Raw genomic sequence first — 13308 nt, forward strand, 5'->3', positions numbered from 1 at the left:
ACATATTTGTTTGTGAGCGTAATAATTGCATTGATCCCTAAGATATACTGAACCTCGTGAATATTGCTGTTAATCTCTTTCATATTGCTGTTAAGACCAAACAAATACGACAGGTAATTGCACAAGTGCATGCTTATAAAGAATGAACACATGAATTTGCGTGATTAAGAAACTGCATCATATGAACATGATCCACTTAGGTCAATTTCACCAATCACTTCACAAAAACAGGCATAGTGTACATGGGACCCCAAAGTTCGGCAGGTGTAGCTCCCACCGCAATGAGCTTGACTTTTTATTTGCCGCAGATCCAATTAATAATGATTCATTTATGGATGCTCTTATCTGCAAAAGGTGTAAAAGTAGGGAAAATAAAGAAAATCAGACGCACGTGATTAGATATATGAAGGTTTTCTTTCATTAGATTGCTTCACTATTGTCCTCTATGCACATGATTATAGTTAAATCGACGGGTACTGTTTGTTTGTTTGGATAGAGTATTATTTAAAATAATTAGTGTAGTACTTTTTATGATATAATTTATGTGAAATAAAAAGGTAGTTAAAAATATAAAAAGATGAATTGAAAAATATATTTATGATGCAAGCGAAATATTATTTGAAATAATTTACTATCCAAACACTCTGATTGTATTATAGAATAGAATAAATGGAATCTTTTACTCTTTTTAATGTAATAAGATAAGATAATGCAAACCCCAAACAGAGGGAAATTTAGACCGCTGTTTATTTCCATCGGGTTGGACCATGAATTGGATTGTGATTTTTTGCAAAAGAATTTTACATGTTTTGTGAATATATTTTTTTATCTCACATACATTAAATCATTATAATACTTTTTTTTATAAAATTTTTAAAAATAACAATTCAAACGAGTTTGATCTTTTGCACGTGACTGCACCAAACACTTGATAGGTTGATTAATTTGAGCCCCAAAGTGTCTTAAATGGGCTGCACTTTAATCTAAAACATTCGCATCAATACTTATGTAAGACTGCTTGGGGGCTTATCTTAATAGCCCACATGAACAGTCACATGTAAAATGTGTAATCTTTGCATGGATTAGGCAGACGCGGTGACCTGTGCTAGCTTCTAAAGCTGTTATCTTTAGTAGAGATGGTATTTCCATTGATTAAACAAGCTCCTAACAAAATTTGACAAAAATAATTAGTTCCGTTTTCTCAGAAGTCTGTAAACAGACGGTAGTTTGTTTTAACGTGTAAGTGTAGCAAATCGCAATGTACCTAATGTGCTCAAATGATCGTGGACGATTTTTTTATTTTTCTTTTTGGGTGCTTTCTTGATCTCCACTAGGAACCTAATTTGAGTAGCATGGTGAGTGGAAATCCACCTGCTGAAGAAAAATTGGAGAAAACATTTGTATTATCGTTGCTGTAGAATTGACAATGGATATATGGAAGAGCTCAAGAAGTGGAGAAAGATTCCAATATCCTTTGAATGATGCTAGTGGTAGAAGGTATAACTTGTGTTGTAAGCTCAATTTTTTAAGCAATGGAATACGCAAATATGGAACTGTTTTAGCTTTTCCTCTTCAAGAGCCCAACATTTTTAACATTTGTTAAATATACGCAAATATAAAGGAGGTCGAATATTTTCACTCATTTAACATTTGTGCCTAGACTTTAAAAGAAAATGAATAGATTCATGCGCCCAACAGAAATTGAATGTATGACGGAAAAGTGAACTAAACTATATTTGATACAGTATTTGAGTTGAGTTTGACGCGCCATAAGAACTAGATTCAAATCGGTTCACTAATTAATCAAATCAAATATAAAACATTCTTCTGGGTTTGGTGAACTTTCGAACTCAACTTGAATTTAGCTTGATAAGCCAAAATTTGATATCTTCATACAAAAATTTCAAAGCTACCCGAGTTTGATGTGAACTTAGTCTGACTAAAACTTGTTTAAGTTTAGCATAATAAATAAATAAGTTTTAAACACCAAAGTGCACCATTTGATTGGACTCTATTGTATCTCTAGTTTAGTTTAAATAATGATTAAAGAGATGAGTTGAATGCGACGGGGAAGAATATAAGAAAAAAGTTTTAGATTCGAGTTCTCCACTTGCACTTAAAAAAAAAAGGGTAAAAATATAAAGAAGAAAGTTTTCACTTTTCAACGTGGCTAAAAATATTGATGAAATGGGCCCTTAAATTTTCATTCTTTACGAGTTCTAAACTGGATTAAACCTGAAGACGTGGGTTCCGAAAATGTCCATTATTGGGAAATGAAAGGGATTTGCGAAATCATGGCCTGCGTGTACTTATTCGCTGCCTAGCAATTTGTGAAGTTATACACTAACATGTGAACGACATTAGACACGTCAAAAGCTATTTTGGATAGTGTTCCGGACAGTTCTTTCCCATAAACCCCAGTTTCAATTGACAAATCCACCACCATGGCATTGATTATGAAAGGAAAACGAACACATGGTCTCAAAAAAAAAAAAAAATTTAAAAAGAAACAACATTGTCATTACCTATATGATTTTTTTCGACACTAATAAAAAAAAGGATTATAAATAACAGGTATACAGATCTGATTATATTAAAAGGGTAATTTGACGTCTCTTTTGTTTATTGCAGATGAGATTCAAATCCTCAATTTATAATTTAAAAAGAAATTTAATCCGTTTTTTTTTTTGGTAGTCATTGAGCTAAAGCTTAGTGGTTGTCAATACCCGCACGATGGGCAGAAAGAAAATGAGGATTAATGAAAAAGTCCAAGCGAGCTGCAAGAATAGTCAGAGCTATAGCAGTCTTCTTTCCAACAAGAATTGTATACGGAAAGAGCAGTTCTTTTTGGCTGGACACCCACCCATGCACCTTTTCAACCTCAAATTACGCGAAATAAGAGGGGGGGAAAGGGGCTAATCAAACATGTGTTTGTGGAAATACTAATTAAGTTGAGGTCTTTTTTTTCCTCCCTCTCCTTGCTAATTAAGAATAAAAAATTCAGAGAGTCCAAACTTTGCACGAGGGATCCAAATATTAAATACTATTAACTAATAATAAAAGGAGTCCCAAGTGTTGCTGCTAAACTAGATTCCTGTCCTATTTGTTGTGATTTGCTGTGGAGGTGGTGCCTAATCCACTTTTGTTGATACGAAATACAAGGTCCAAATTTCGCCTTCGGCAACCTAATGATCCGATGTACCTCTTTTAACTCATGGCGTCCGTTCAATTTCATTATGTTGTCTAATCTGATTTTTGCTTTCCATCCTATGCCAAATCGAGATTCATGTTGTGTCAAAAGCCTGCACCAAAAATTGATAGTGCTTAGGAAACCACTGAGGACTCCCCCTCAACCCACCGAAAATTCCAAAGCCTGGGAGACAGATTAGGTAGTTTTGATGAGGAAAATTATCCGAGGTTCGTGCTTGTACGTATCCACCAAAAGATCTTTGCCCTCTCATTTTATGGAGGAATTTATTGTGGCCGTTTAGTTTCCCTTTCATGGTTCCTTTCCTTTAGGGTTTTGTTCGGATAAATTGCACTTGCGTCCCCAGCAATTTATCACACAATTATGATTTATGTTTCCTAATTCGTAATGTTAAAATAATTTCCTCACATGTTTTTTCAACACACCTTTCAATTTTTTCCTAAGAAAAAAAGAGTAAAATGGGCTAAGAGATTCTCAACAAACCACAACGTAATTTTAAAATGAGAGTAAGGATGACTGATTAATGATTTGAATTTGGTACAAAAACCAAATGAATATGTATAGACAAAACCTGCAATAGATGTACGAGTAACACGAGATTTTCTTTTGAAAAGAAAAGAGCTTATCAACATCAAGACAGATATGAAATACTATTACAAACAACTAGATCCGGCAATTATGCCCAAAACCCAATAACCCACCCAACCCATCCACTAATTTGAGAGGTTGGGTTGGGTAAGTTGGGTATTGGGTCAATTTTGGGTTGGGTAATAAAAATTCACATATATTTTGAGTGGTTTGGGTATTTGTGTTGGGCACCAATTACCCAACTTATGTTAATTGAATCAAGTGAATAATCAACACAATCTTAAAAGAGTGAATAGTTATTCAAAAGTATCAACTGTAGACTTTTTTTTTATTATTTTTGCTATAAACATCTTTTGTGATTATAACATAATTCGCCAAGCAAGTTAAAATTTTTTTACTTGGCCTATTTTTAATTCCTTGGTTACATACTTAATAGGGTATTACTTTAGATATGGAAAAGGGCAGATGTGTTAGAATAATTGCCAGATTTATCGTGACAATGTGAGTTCGAATGTGACTTTTTTTCATTTATATTATCGTCATCAAAATGTGCAGTATGAAGAATTTGAACATTATTAAATTCGAAATTAATTTTGAAACGTTAATGTCAACTTACAACTACTCGTGCCCTTGGTGCTTAATAACTACCACATAACTCATTCATGCTAAAAGATTTTTGTTTTTATAAACCGTATTTTCAATATGTAAAAACTACATAAATCCAAAATTACCATACTTTCTTTGTGAAAATATTAGCATAAAATCTTTTTTTGGGCGATTTGGATATTTGTGTTGGGCATCCACTTAAATTTTTTTTTTTTACGTGAAAATATATTTGAGAGAATTTATGTATTAAAATCTATTAAATTAATATATTGGGTCATATTTGGGTCATGGGGTTGAGATGACCCAACCCAAAATTAATCCAATCTAAAGTTGGGCGGGTTGGGTGTAACCCATTTAAATGAAAACTCAATATTAACCCGCACAAAATCCGCCCAACCCGCCCAATTGCCAGGTATACAAACAACAAGCAACCTATTAACTTGTTACTAATGTTTTCAAATTTAGATTGGATCGATTGAACTACTAGAAATCGGCCAAGCATCCGGTTCGAATCTCCTCTAAAAATCGAATATAAAAAATTCGGCCAATTTTAATCAAAAATCAGATTCAACCGGACTACAATCTTGAAACTGAAAGAGGGAACTCTTACAATTGGACCAAACTAGGGGTATGCCATAAACAATTTCTTAGTATTTGAGAACTCGAACCTTCTAACCAACTCCTCTAGAGGGAGTTGGCCACCATATTAATTGTAGGGTGGGAGGTCAATGATTAAAACCTTACCTTCCATCAATGTGCCTCAATATGAGATTGTTCTAAATTTATACAGGTGTGTGATGCATCCGTCTGGTCTGATGGTGGTCCGGTCCCCGTCAGGTTCCTCCGATTCAGTTCCATAGAGTAGGTTCCTTCCTTAAGAGTAGGAGGAAGTTAGACTAGATTAAATGTGCTGTTTCGACAAAAAGGTTCTCACCACAATGCCACCTGTCAGTTCATGAAAGCCTTCAATATATCCGCTTTTTTTTACCAGAATAAAAGAAACAACCTCAACTTTCCCTTCCATTCAAAATCCAGGCAAGCAGAAATAAAAACTTTTGGCCACAAAAATTTCACATTCTTTAATCATCTCCCCAACAGTCCCTGCCATATGTTTGTGGTCCAGAAAGCCCTCATCCACGTCTAAAAAAAACTCTTCAAATTAGCCCTTTGCCTTTCCCCCTCTCTCTCTAAATAGCATTAATCAAGTACACGTGGAGGGCTCGAGAAATGAGGGGCGGCGAGTGGTGTTGACGTGGCGAAAAGTGCAAAAAGAAAGTTGAAAGTCACACCTGAGAAGGAAAGAGAGAGAAGAGGGGAAAGGGAAAGGGAGAGGTGGAGTGGACTAAATACTAATGGCCAACAAGAAATGTACTACTCTCCAACTTACTAGATGACATCTCATCATTATCTCATCCTCATCCCACAAAACAGACTACACCCACACTTTTTTTCTTTATTGTAATCCACAACTCTTGGCTTCCCAAATTTCTCTCCTTCTTTTTCTGGATTATTTTATTATTTATTTATTTATTTTTGTGATTCTATATTTTAGAGGATGCAGATATTTTGGGAATTTTTCCTAGTCACAAAAAAAATATCCATGTTCTTGATTATTGCAGCAAATATTTTGTGTGGGATTTTTTTTGTGTCCTCCTGCTCTTGGCTTGTGGACAGGTGGGGTTCACACTTCACACTGTACAACGTTTTGATTGTTTGGGGCTTGCACTTTGTCAAATGGGATGGGACGTGGGAATTTTTATTTTATTTTATTTTCTTCTGCTTTCCTCCTCCTCTCGACGTTCACTTTTCATTTTTCAAACAGAGTATGTCTACAGTACTAGTATTACCTTTTTTTTTTTTCCTCTCTCTCTCTCTCTCCCTCTCAGCATCTGTCCAATTTTGCATCAAGTTGCAATCTAATAGTATAAAGTTAAAGTACATCAGGTTTTGTGGTATTTTTCATGCTTATATATCTAATCTAGGTTTATATGCGGAAGAAATAAATTATACCAAAGGAAGCGATAGTCGGTGGTAAAGAAAGTAGCTTTTTTTGGTTAAGATGCTGTCAAATTAAGTTATTTACTTAAAGGGCTTTTCATGTCAATTAAAATAAGTTTTACTTTCCAATCATATGACGCGTTACATTTGTAATTGATTCGTTAGAATTGACTACTTAGGCGCCTTTGAAAAATGGTTTCAATTATAAAAACTTAATATGATTGGTCAACCTAATTTGAGCAAGAATATAATATATAAGTACTACTATGTTGTCGCATTTACAAATGAATGATACGTATTTATTATGTGAGTCGGCCTTATTTGAGTTGTGATTCTCTATAGAAGAGTTTTTATATTTTCTGTAAATATATTTTTAATCAACTTTTTATTTTACATATATTAATTTTTTCTATAAAAAATTTTAAAAATAATAATCCAAACGAGATGGATAAAATACGACCTGACCTTAAAGGAGAGTGAATTTTCACATTTTGACTATTCATTGAAAGGGAAAATACTCAATTTGATTACGAAAAACATACTCCACCTCAGAATTAATTGAAGGGGAAAAAAGGCAAAAGAGAAGAGAAAAAGACAAACAAATAGTAAATGAAGGCCCTGTTTGCCACTTGAGTTTTTTTCCAAGTTTGTCTACTACAAGTTTTTTAAAAACTTTAACTACAGTAACCTTAAGAAATTTTTTCAAGTTTTTAAATTATACACTTCAAAATATTCAAAAATTTACACACTTCAAAATTTTTTTAAAAACTTCTACAATGGGTTACAGTAAAATTTTAAACAAACATTTAAAAAACTCACTTGCCAAATAGAGCCGAAGGCTCGAGGTTTCAAGCTCCAACTGCCAACTAGTGCCATATGCTTTCAAACATTCACCTAAATCTAGAAGCAGGACACGTACCAGTATGGGTGTTTTGCTCGCGAGCAGATCGCGAGCGATTCGAATACGAGTTCGACTCGAGCTCGAACTAATTAAGTCGATCTCGAGCTCGAGCTCGAGCTCAAAAACATTAAGTTCGTTGGTTCTCGAACTCAATTATATATATATATATTTATTTTAATAATAAATTTACATATATATCCCTAATATTTTATTATTTATTAAAAAAATTATTATTTTATTCATTTTTAAAAATAAATAATTACTTTTTATTTTTTTAAAATAAAATAATAATAATTATTTTTTTATTTTTTAAGCTCGAGAGTTCGAGCTTGATATTTTGATTTCGTCGAGTTCGAACTTGAGTTCGAGCTTCACAAATTAACTCGAACTCGGTTTGTTTGCACCCTACGTACCAGCCACAAAATCTGGAGTACACATTCCTTTTATTACTTCTCCCGTGAGAATAATTGCAATTAGAAGATTTTAGAAGGAAAAAAGGAAAAAAGGGGCAAAAAAAAAAAAAAAGCAAACATCAAAATTAAAGAAAAGAAAAAGCGGTGGTGTCGTTGGCTGACATGAACAGCCACGTGTCGGGGGCTCTCTTTCAATGTGAGCCACAAGATTCCATGGATTTCTCGATCGTTCTATTCAACAAAAATAGAAATATAAATATTTTCCGATTGAGCAAATGGTCAAGATGGTCCCTTATTCTTTCAAGAATCACTTTTCATTCCCTCATTTTTTTAATTTGAGTAATTTAAAGCATCAAAGGTATAAATTGGAGTACCATTCTACCCCCGACATTCCGTCTTGGGGTCATCCATCCTCTTGGCAAAAATGAACAAGTTAAGAATTTCATGACTTTCTTGTACATGTTCAACCTTGCAATACAGAGAATTAGCGCTGATTTTTACGCTAGAAAGTTGATTCTATTTCTTATATTTATTTGTAAGGCGGATTTGTATGTATTTTAATCTTTTGAGTTTTGCAACATGGCATCTCCTTATCAAAATAAACTTTTCTTATCAATTCATATGAAAGTGAATACATGGTTGAAGAAAGTATTCACTGGAACAAAAGTGACAACTATAAATTAAATTAATAGGGACTAAATTACTATATCTCAAAATTGAATGGTTAAGAAAAATATCTCTGAAATTCCAAGGACCATTTCAGCAATTGGCCCTTTCCATTTCCCCTCTCTGACGTGGCAACCCCTTGCTTTCTGCTTTTTCTCCCTCTTCCCAACGAGACACTTAGCCAGTTAACTCCTCTGTAATCGGCACAAATCCATTTTGCTATTCCCCTTGTTCTCCATTCTCATCTTCTCAAGACCCGAGAAACAGCTTCCATTAGCTTTATTTCGTCTTTGTCCTTAACTCTTCTCTAAAATAACCAATCGTCAGCTAATACCCTTTCTTCTGTCTTTCCTTCCTTGGCAAACTTTTGTACCTCTGTTCTTGCTCTGTAAAGGTTGAAGCTTTCAGGTGTTTCTGGTCTTGAAACTTCCATTTTTCAGCTAATCGTTTGTTTATATGAAACCCCTCTTTTTGAAAATTTCCAGGTTTTCCTTGAATCCTTCTTCAGAGTTTGTTCTGTGCGCACAAGCAACGGAGTCATTGTACTTTATCCCCAGCTATTCTTCATTGTTTCTTGTATCTGTCTTCTTTTCCTATATAATTAAGTCAAGCAGTTCTTTGGTGGGGGTTTTTTGGAAAGGAGATAAAGTTTGGATCTTGATTGAGTTCTGTTGATTTGGAGACTTTGACTGGTGAGAGCAGAATTCAAGTAGTTGTGGAATTCGTTCTGGGTTTTTTCCATTACCTAATTTCAAGATGTGGAACATGGAAATTGAGTGCGAGAATGAAGGAAAAGCTTCAGTTTTTGGATCCAGATGTGAGCCTTTGTTATTGTAGATAATTGATTTGCGGAGCGTCTGAGGTTAAAGGAAGCTCTAGTTCTTTATTTAGTTTAATAAGATTTTTCTGATCCTGAAGACCGGTGAAAACAGTTACCTTTTGCTGAAAAAACCAGAAGTTTGAAAGAGGTTTGGAGTGTTGAAGAATTATGGTTGCAGCATCTATGGCTTTACAGGTATTCTGACACGAGCTTACTTGTCTATAACTGACTTAAAAGAAAGTTGGGAAAAGTACTTCTAGCTTTTATGGTTATATATTAGCTTTTATGGTTATGTGCCTACTTTTTTACTGGATATCTGTTTCTATTTTTCTTTTTTTCTTCATGATCTTCTGGTAAAGATTTTTTACTTTAGCAAGTAGTGGGTTAAAATTTATTCAACAAAAAGGGAGAAGATTAGCTTGAGAATCGTGGGGCTGATCACTGATTCTTAGCTGTTGAAGAGTTGTAATAATGCTTGCTTTAATGGAAAGTGAAATTTTACTCTTAGACGAACTACTTGGGTGTTCAATTTAATTGTCCAGCTTTTTTCTTTTTTGGGGTAAGCTCACTTTTAGTTCTACAACTAAATAGGAGAAATTTGAAAAAATAATAATAATAAATTTTTTTGGGGGGGGGGGGGGGTGGGGTGGGTTAAAACTTCATCTTATGGCAGACTTACTTAAATGACCCCGTTACAGTTTTGTCATTTGAAAGTGCTTTAATTATTGAGATTAGAAGAATGACGACAGGTTTGTGCAAAGCCACTGATCCCAGCTGCTGAGAGTAAATGATTGATTTCCAGAGTTCACTGTTCTGCTTGGAGTAGATCACCTATTAAAAAAAAGTGGAAATGCAGAATGAAATATTCAATCTAAGCGACTAAAAAGCTCAAGTTTTTGTTGCATAATTTCATCTATAACTTAGAAGGGCCATCTATCTGCATATTAAGTGTTAATTATGGGATCAAGAATTTGTGGTGACTGACTGAATTCCATATTGCTAAATCAAAGATTTTGAATGGTTGCTTGTTACCTTATTTGGCATTTGAGGGTTTTCTTAGATTGAAGCTAGGTTATTCTACTTGGCATCACTTGCTCTTGAAAGTTGAAACGGTTGTATCTCTTCGTATCACAGGAGACAAGAGCCTTAGCTTCAAAAGTTCTAGTGATTTTGTGAAATTGTGAAATCAACTTGTTTTACATACGGTAAAAGCAGTCAAAAGACCTTTGTCCAAAGGTTAAAGTTGACCATACTTGATTCTAGTTTAGCCACTAGGCTTATGACAGAGTCGTTAAAATTCAGACAGAGTTTCCCTGCAGAAATCCTATCTGTTTTTGTACACACTGTAAATTATGTATTTAAAGTTATCAAACTTGTTCATGATGATTTAGTTGGTTATGCCTGGAGGAGACCGTTTTACTCTCTTGTAACGTTCTCTTCTCAACATGATTATATAGGATGACAGTGGAAGCACAGATTCAGAGACCACACTCCCCATGGTCATAGGCAACAAAATGCCTTTGGATATGGAAGTCTCTTCTGTAAGGAGTATCCAGTTGACTGGGCAATTTCAGCCTGGGGGTGATGACTATGCTCAAAAGGTGTATATGGCATTTATGAATTTGTCTAAGTTTTCCACACTTCCTTGTTGATTAGAACATGTTTTTTTGGTATGTGTTCTAATTTTTCTGCTTCCTTCCAAGTAGGTTAGAAAACCCTACACAATCACTAAACAAAGAGAAAGGTGGACAGAGGATGAGCATAAAAAGTTTCTTGAAGCTTTAAAGCTGTACGGCCGAGCCTGGAGGCGTATAGAAGGTACAGATTTAGTTGCTATCCTTGCTATCTTCTTTCAACTAAGCTGCATACTGAAAGAATGTTACTGTGCGCAGAGCATGTAGGTACCAAAACTGCAGTTCAGATTAGAAGTCATGCTCAAAAGTTTTTCTCTAAGGTTTACTGCTCTTAAATCAGTATCCATTATCTCCTATTGTGTCTATATGCCGCCTTTTAAAGTAAGTCATATCATTTATGACTCAAGGCGTGCATCTTCAGAATTCATTGTTGTGAGGATTCTTGTCATGTTGATGCATGTTTGGTTATCTTGATTAGGTTGTGCGTGAGTCCAACAATGGTGATTCAGGCTCGGTGAAACCAATTGAAATTCCTCCACCTCGCCCAAAAAGAAAACCCTTGCATCCATATCCTCGCAAATTGTCTGCTTCAGTAAAATCTGGAGCTTTGGCTCTTGAAAAACAATCTGCAGCTGCAAATATATGTTCCCCTACCGAAGCAAACCAATCTCCTACTTCTGTATTGTCTGCATTTGGTTCAGATGCACCAGGCGTAACAGACTCAAGTACACCAGAAGGTAGCTTATCTCCTGTTTCATCAGTTATAGGTGGTTCCTCTGGTTTTGTCCTGTCTGAGCCACCTAATTTATCACCACCAAAAGCAAATGCATCTCCGTCAAGCAGCCAAGTGAATAATTGTTCAAATCAGGATGAAAAGCTTCCTTTGGTAATTGTTTTGTGCTGTTCTTTAATTCATTTGTTTAATTTTATTTCTTTAGCATCTGAACATATAGGAGACAGTAAGACTTGATAACCAATTGTTTCTGTTTGATTTTTATTTCAGAAGCTGGAATTGTTTCCTGAAGACAATTGCTTTGTCAAAGAAGGTTCAGAAGAAGTATCATCTACCCAGTGCTTGAAACTATTTGGGAAGACTGTAATGGTTACCGATTCGTGTAGGCCATCTTCTCCAACTCCTCTAACCTGCAAAATGCAGCCACCTAGTCACAGCGATGGAAAATTGGCACAGGCATTGCCTTGGAATTTTGTTCCCATAAAATATTCACAAGGTGATTTAGAGCGTTCCTGGGGTGCTCTTCCCTTTGGAACACATGCTACTTTGTTTTGCTTACCGCTAGGTGGTGAAAGATCAAAGCCTAGTGAAACAACACCTCCCTCGTCTTTGCAATGGTGGACATACCAAGGAGGTGCATCCTTTCCATTTGTACGGATCCATAGCCCAATACCCATTAAAGCATCATGCTTTGGAGACCAGAGAGATGTGCAAGACATGGAAATCCAGAAGGATGGTTCTTCTTCTGATTCAAATGCTGAATGCGAGTGTGCGGAGGCTGAGAGCAGCAGAAATCTGGAGGCTCAAAGCTGTCAGTTTTTATTTGCAAAAGAGGAAAGAGCTCAAGCCTCGTCTACACCATGTGAAACATCATTTTTGGAGCTAAAAGCAGGCTCTAGTAAGTGTACAAAAGGATTTGTACCATACAAGCGATGTTTAGCAGAAAGGGATGCCAGATCAGTAGTTAACAGTGAAGAAAGGGAAGAGCAGCGAATTCGTCTTTGCTTGTAGTCGTTCTTCTTCAGGCTTTTTGCTTGTGCAGTTTCATCTTGTAGAAAATATTTTTCCCCCTTTGGTTGGATTGGGGCTATTGAAGATGTGAATCTCTGGTAATACCAAAAATCTTGGATGATTGGTGAGGATGAATCGATGAAGCAACATGGTGCCAAAGAGGCTGCTCCTGTGGCTGTGTAGAGAGTCTTTTTCAACTTTGCTTTTCTTTTTCTCCTCCAACTTCTGATACATACTATTCTTTTGTAATATTTCCTTTCATCCCTTGCACTCTGTCCATGTAGCCTTTGCTGTGTAAGTTCTTCAGCTGCAAATGTTAATGTCTGATCTTCAAATTTTGCTGTCTCTAAAATTCTGTTACATTCTGATACTACTTTTCTCCAATACAAATTAATACTGAAGAAATATGGATTAAAAATCTTTCTTGTTTTAATACGGATGATGAGATGTGAAATTTTTCACCATAAATCTCTTCAATGGTCAATTGCCATTCTTAACTGCATATGCTGTCTCTAAAATCTTGTATTTAGGAGCTCAATTGGAAAAGATGGGTTCAAGGGGCTGGCTTGATCATATTAATTTAGATTGGCGTTGTGAATATGGTGTCTAACATGTAAGTTAGAGATTCAACGTTGATTTAAATTTAAATTAGGAATTTAACAATGATTCAAAACTCTAAACTATTATGTTTCGAACTTTTATTTAGAGTTTAATGTCTAATAAGTAAGTT

The 13308-nt window shown here is 35.2% G+C and overlaps 1 protein-coding gene across 2 annotated transcripts; it reads left to right on the plus strand.

Annotated features, from left to right (window-relative positions):
* The first annotated feature begins 8544 nt into the window (after positions 1-8544).
* Positions 8545-12913, plus strand: LOC113702080 (protein REVEILLE 1). 2 transcript variants are annotated; one of them, XM_027223049.2, is made up of 6 exons: positions 8545-9395; positions 10658-10801; positions 10907-11018; positions 11093-11154; positions 11313-11720; positions 11838-12913. In XM_027223049.2, the coding sequence occupies exons 1-6, from the start codon at positions 9369-9371 to the stop codon at positions 12576-12578; spliced, it is 1494 nt and encodes a 497-aa protein (XP_027078850.1). In that variant the 5' UTR covers positions 8545-9368; the 3' UTR covers positions 12579-12913. The 2 variants fall into 2 exon arrangements, with proteins under 2 accessions (XP_027078850.1, XP_071915488.1); XM_072059387.1 differs by lacking the exons at positions 8545-9395; positions 10658-10801 and having other exon boundaries at positions 10931-11018; positions 11093-11215.
* The last annotated feature ends 395 nt before the right edge of the window (positions 12914-13308 follow it).

This window comes from Coffea arabica, chromosome 7e (genome assembly GCF_036785885.1).
Source record: "Coffea arabica cultivar ET-39 chromosome 7e, Coffea Arabica ET-39 HiFi, whole genome shotgun sequence".
Lineage (NCBI taxonomy): Eukaryota > Viridiplantae > Streptophyta > Magnoliopsida > Gentianales > Rubiaceae > Coffea > Coffea arabica.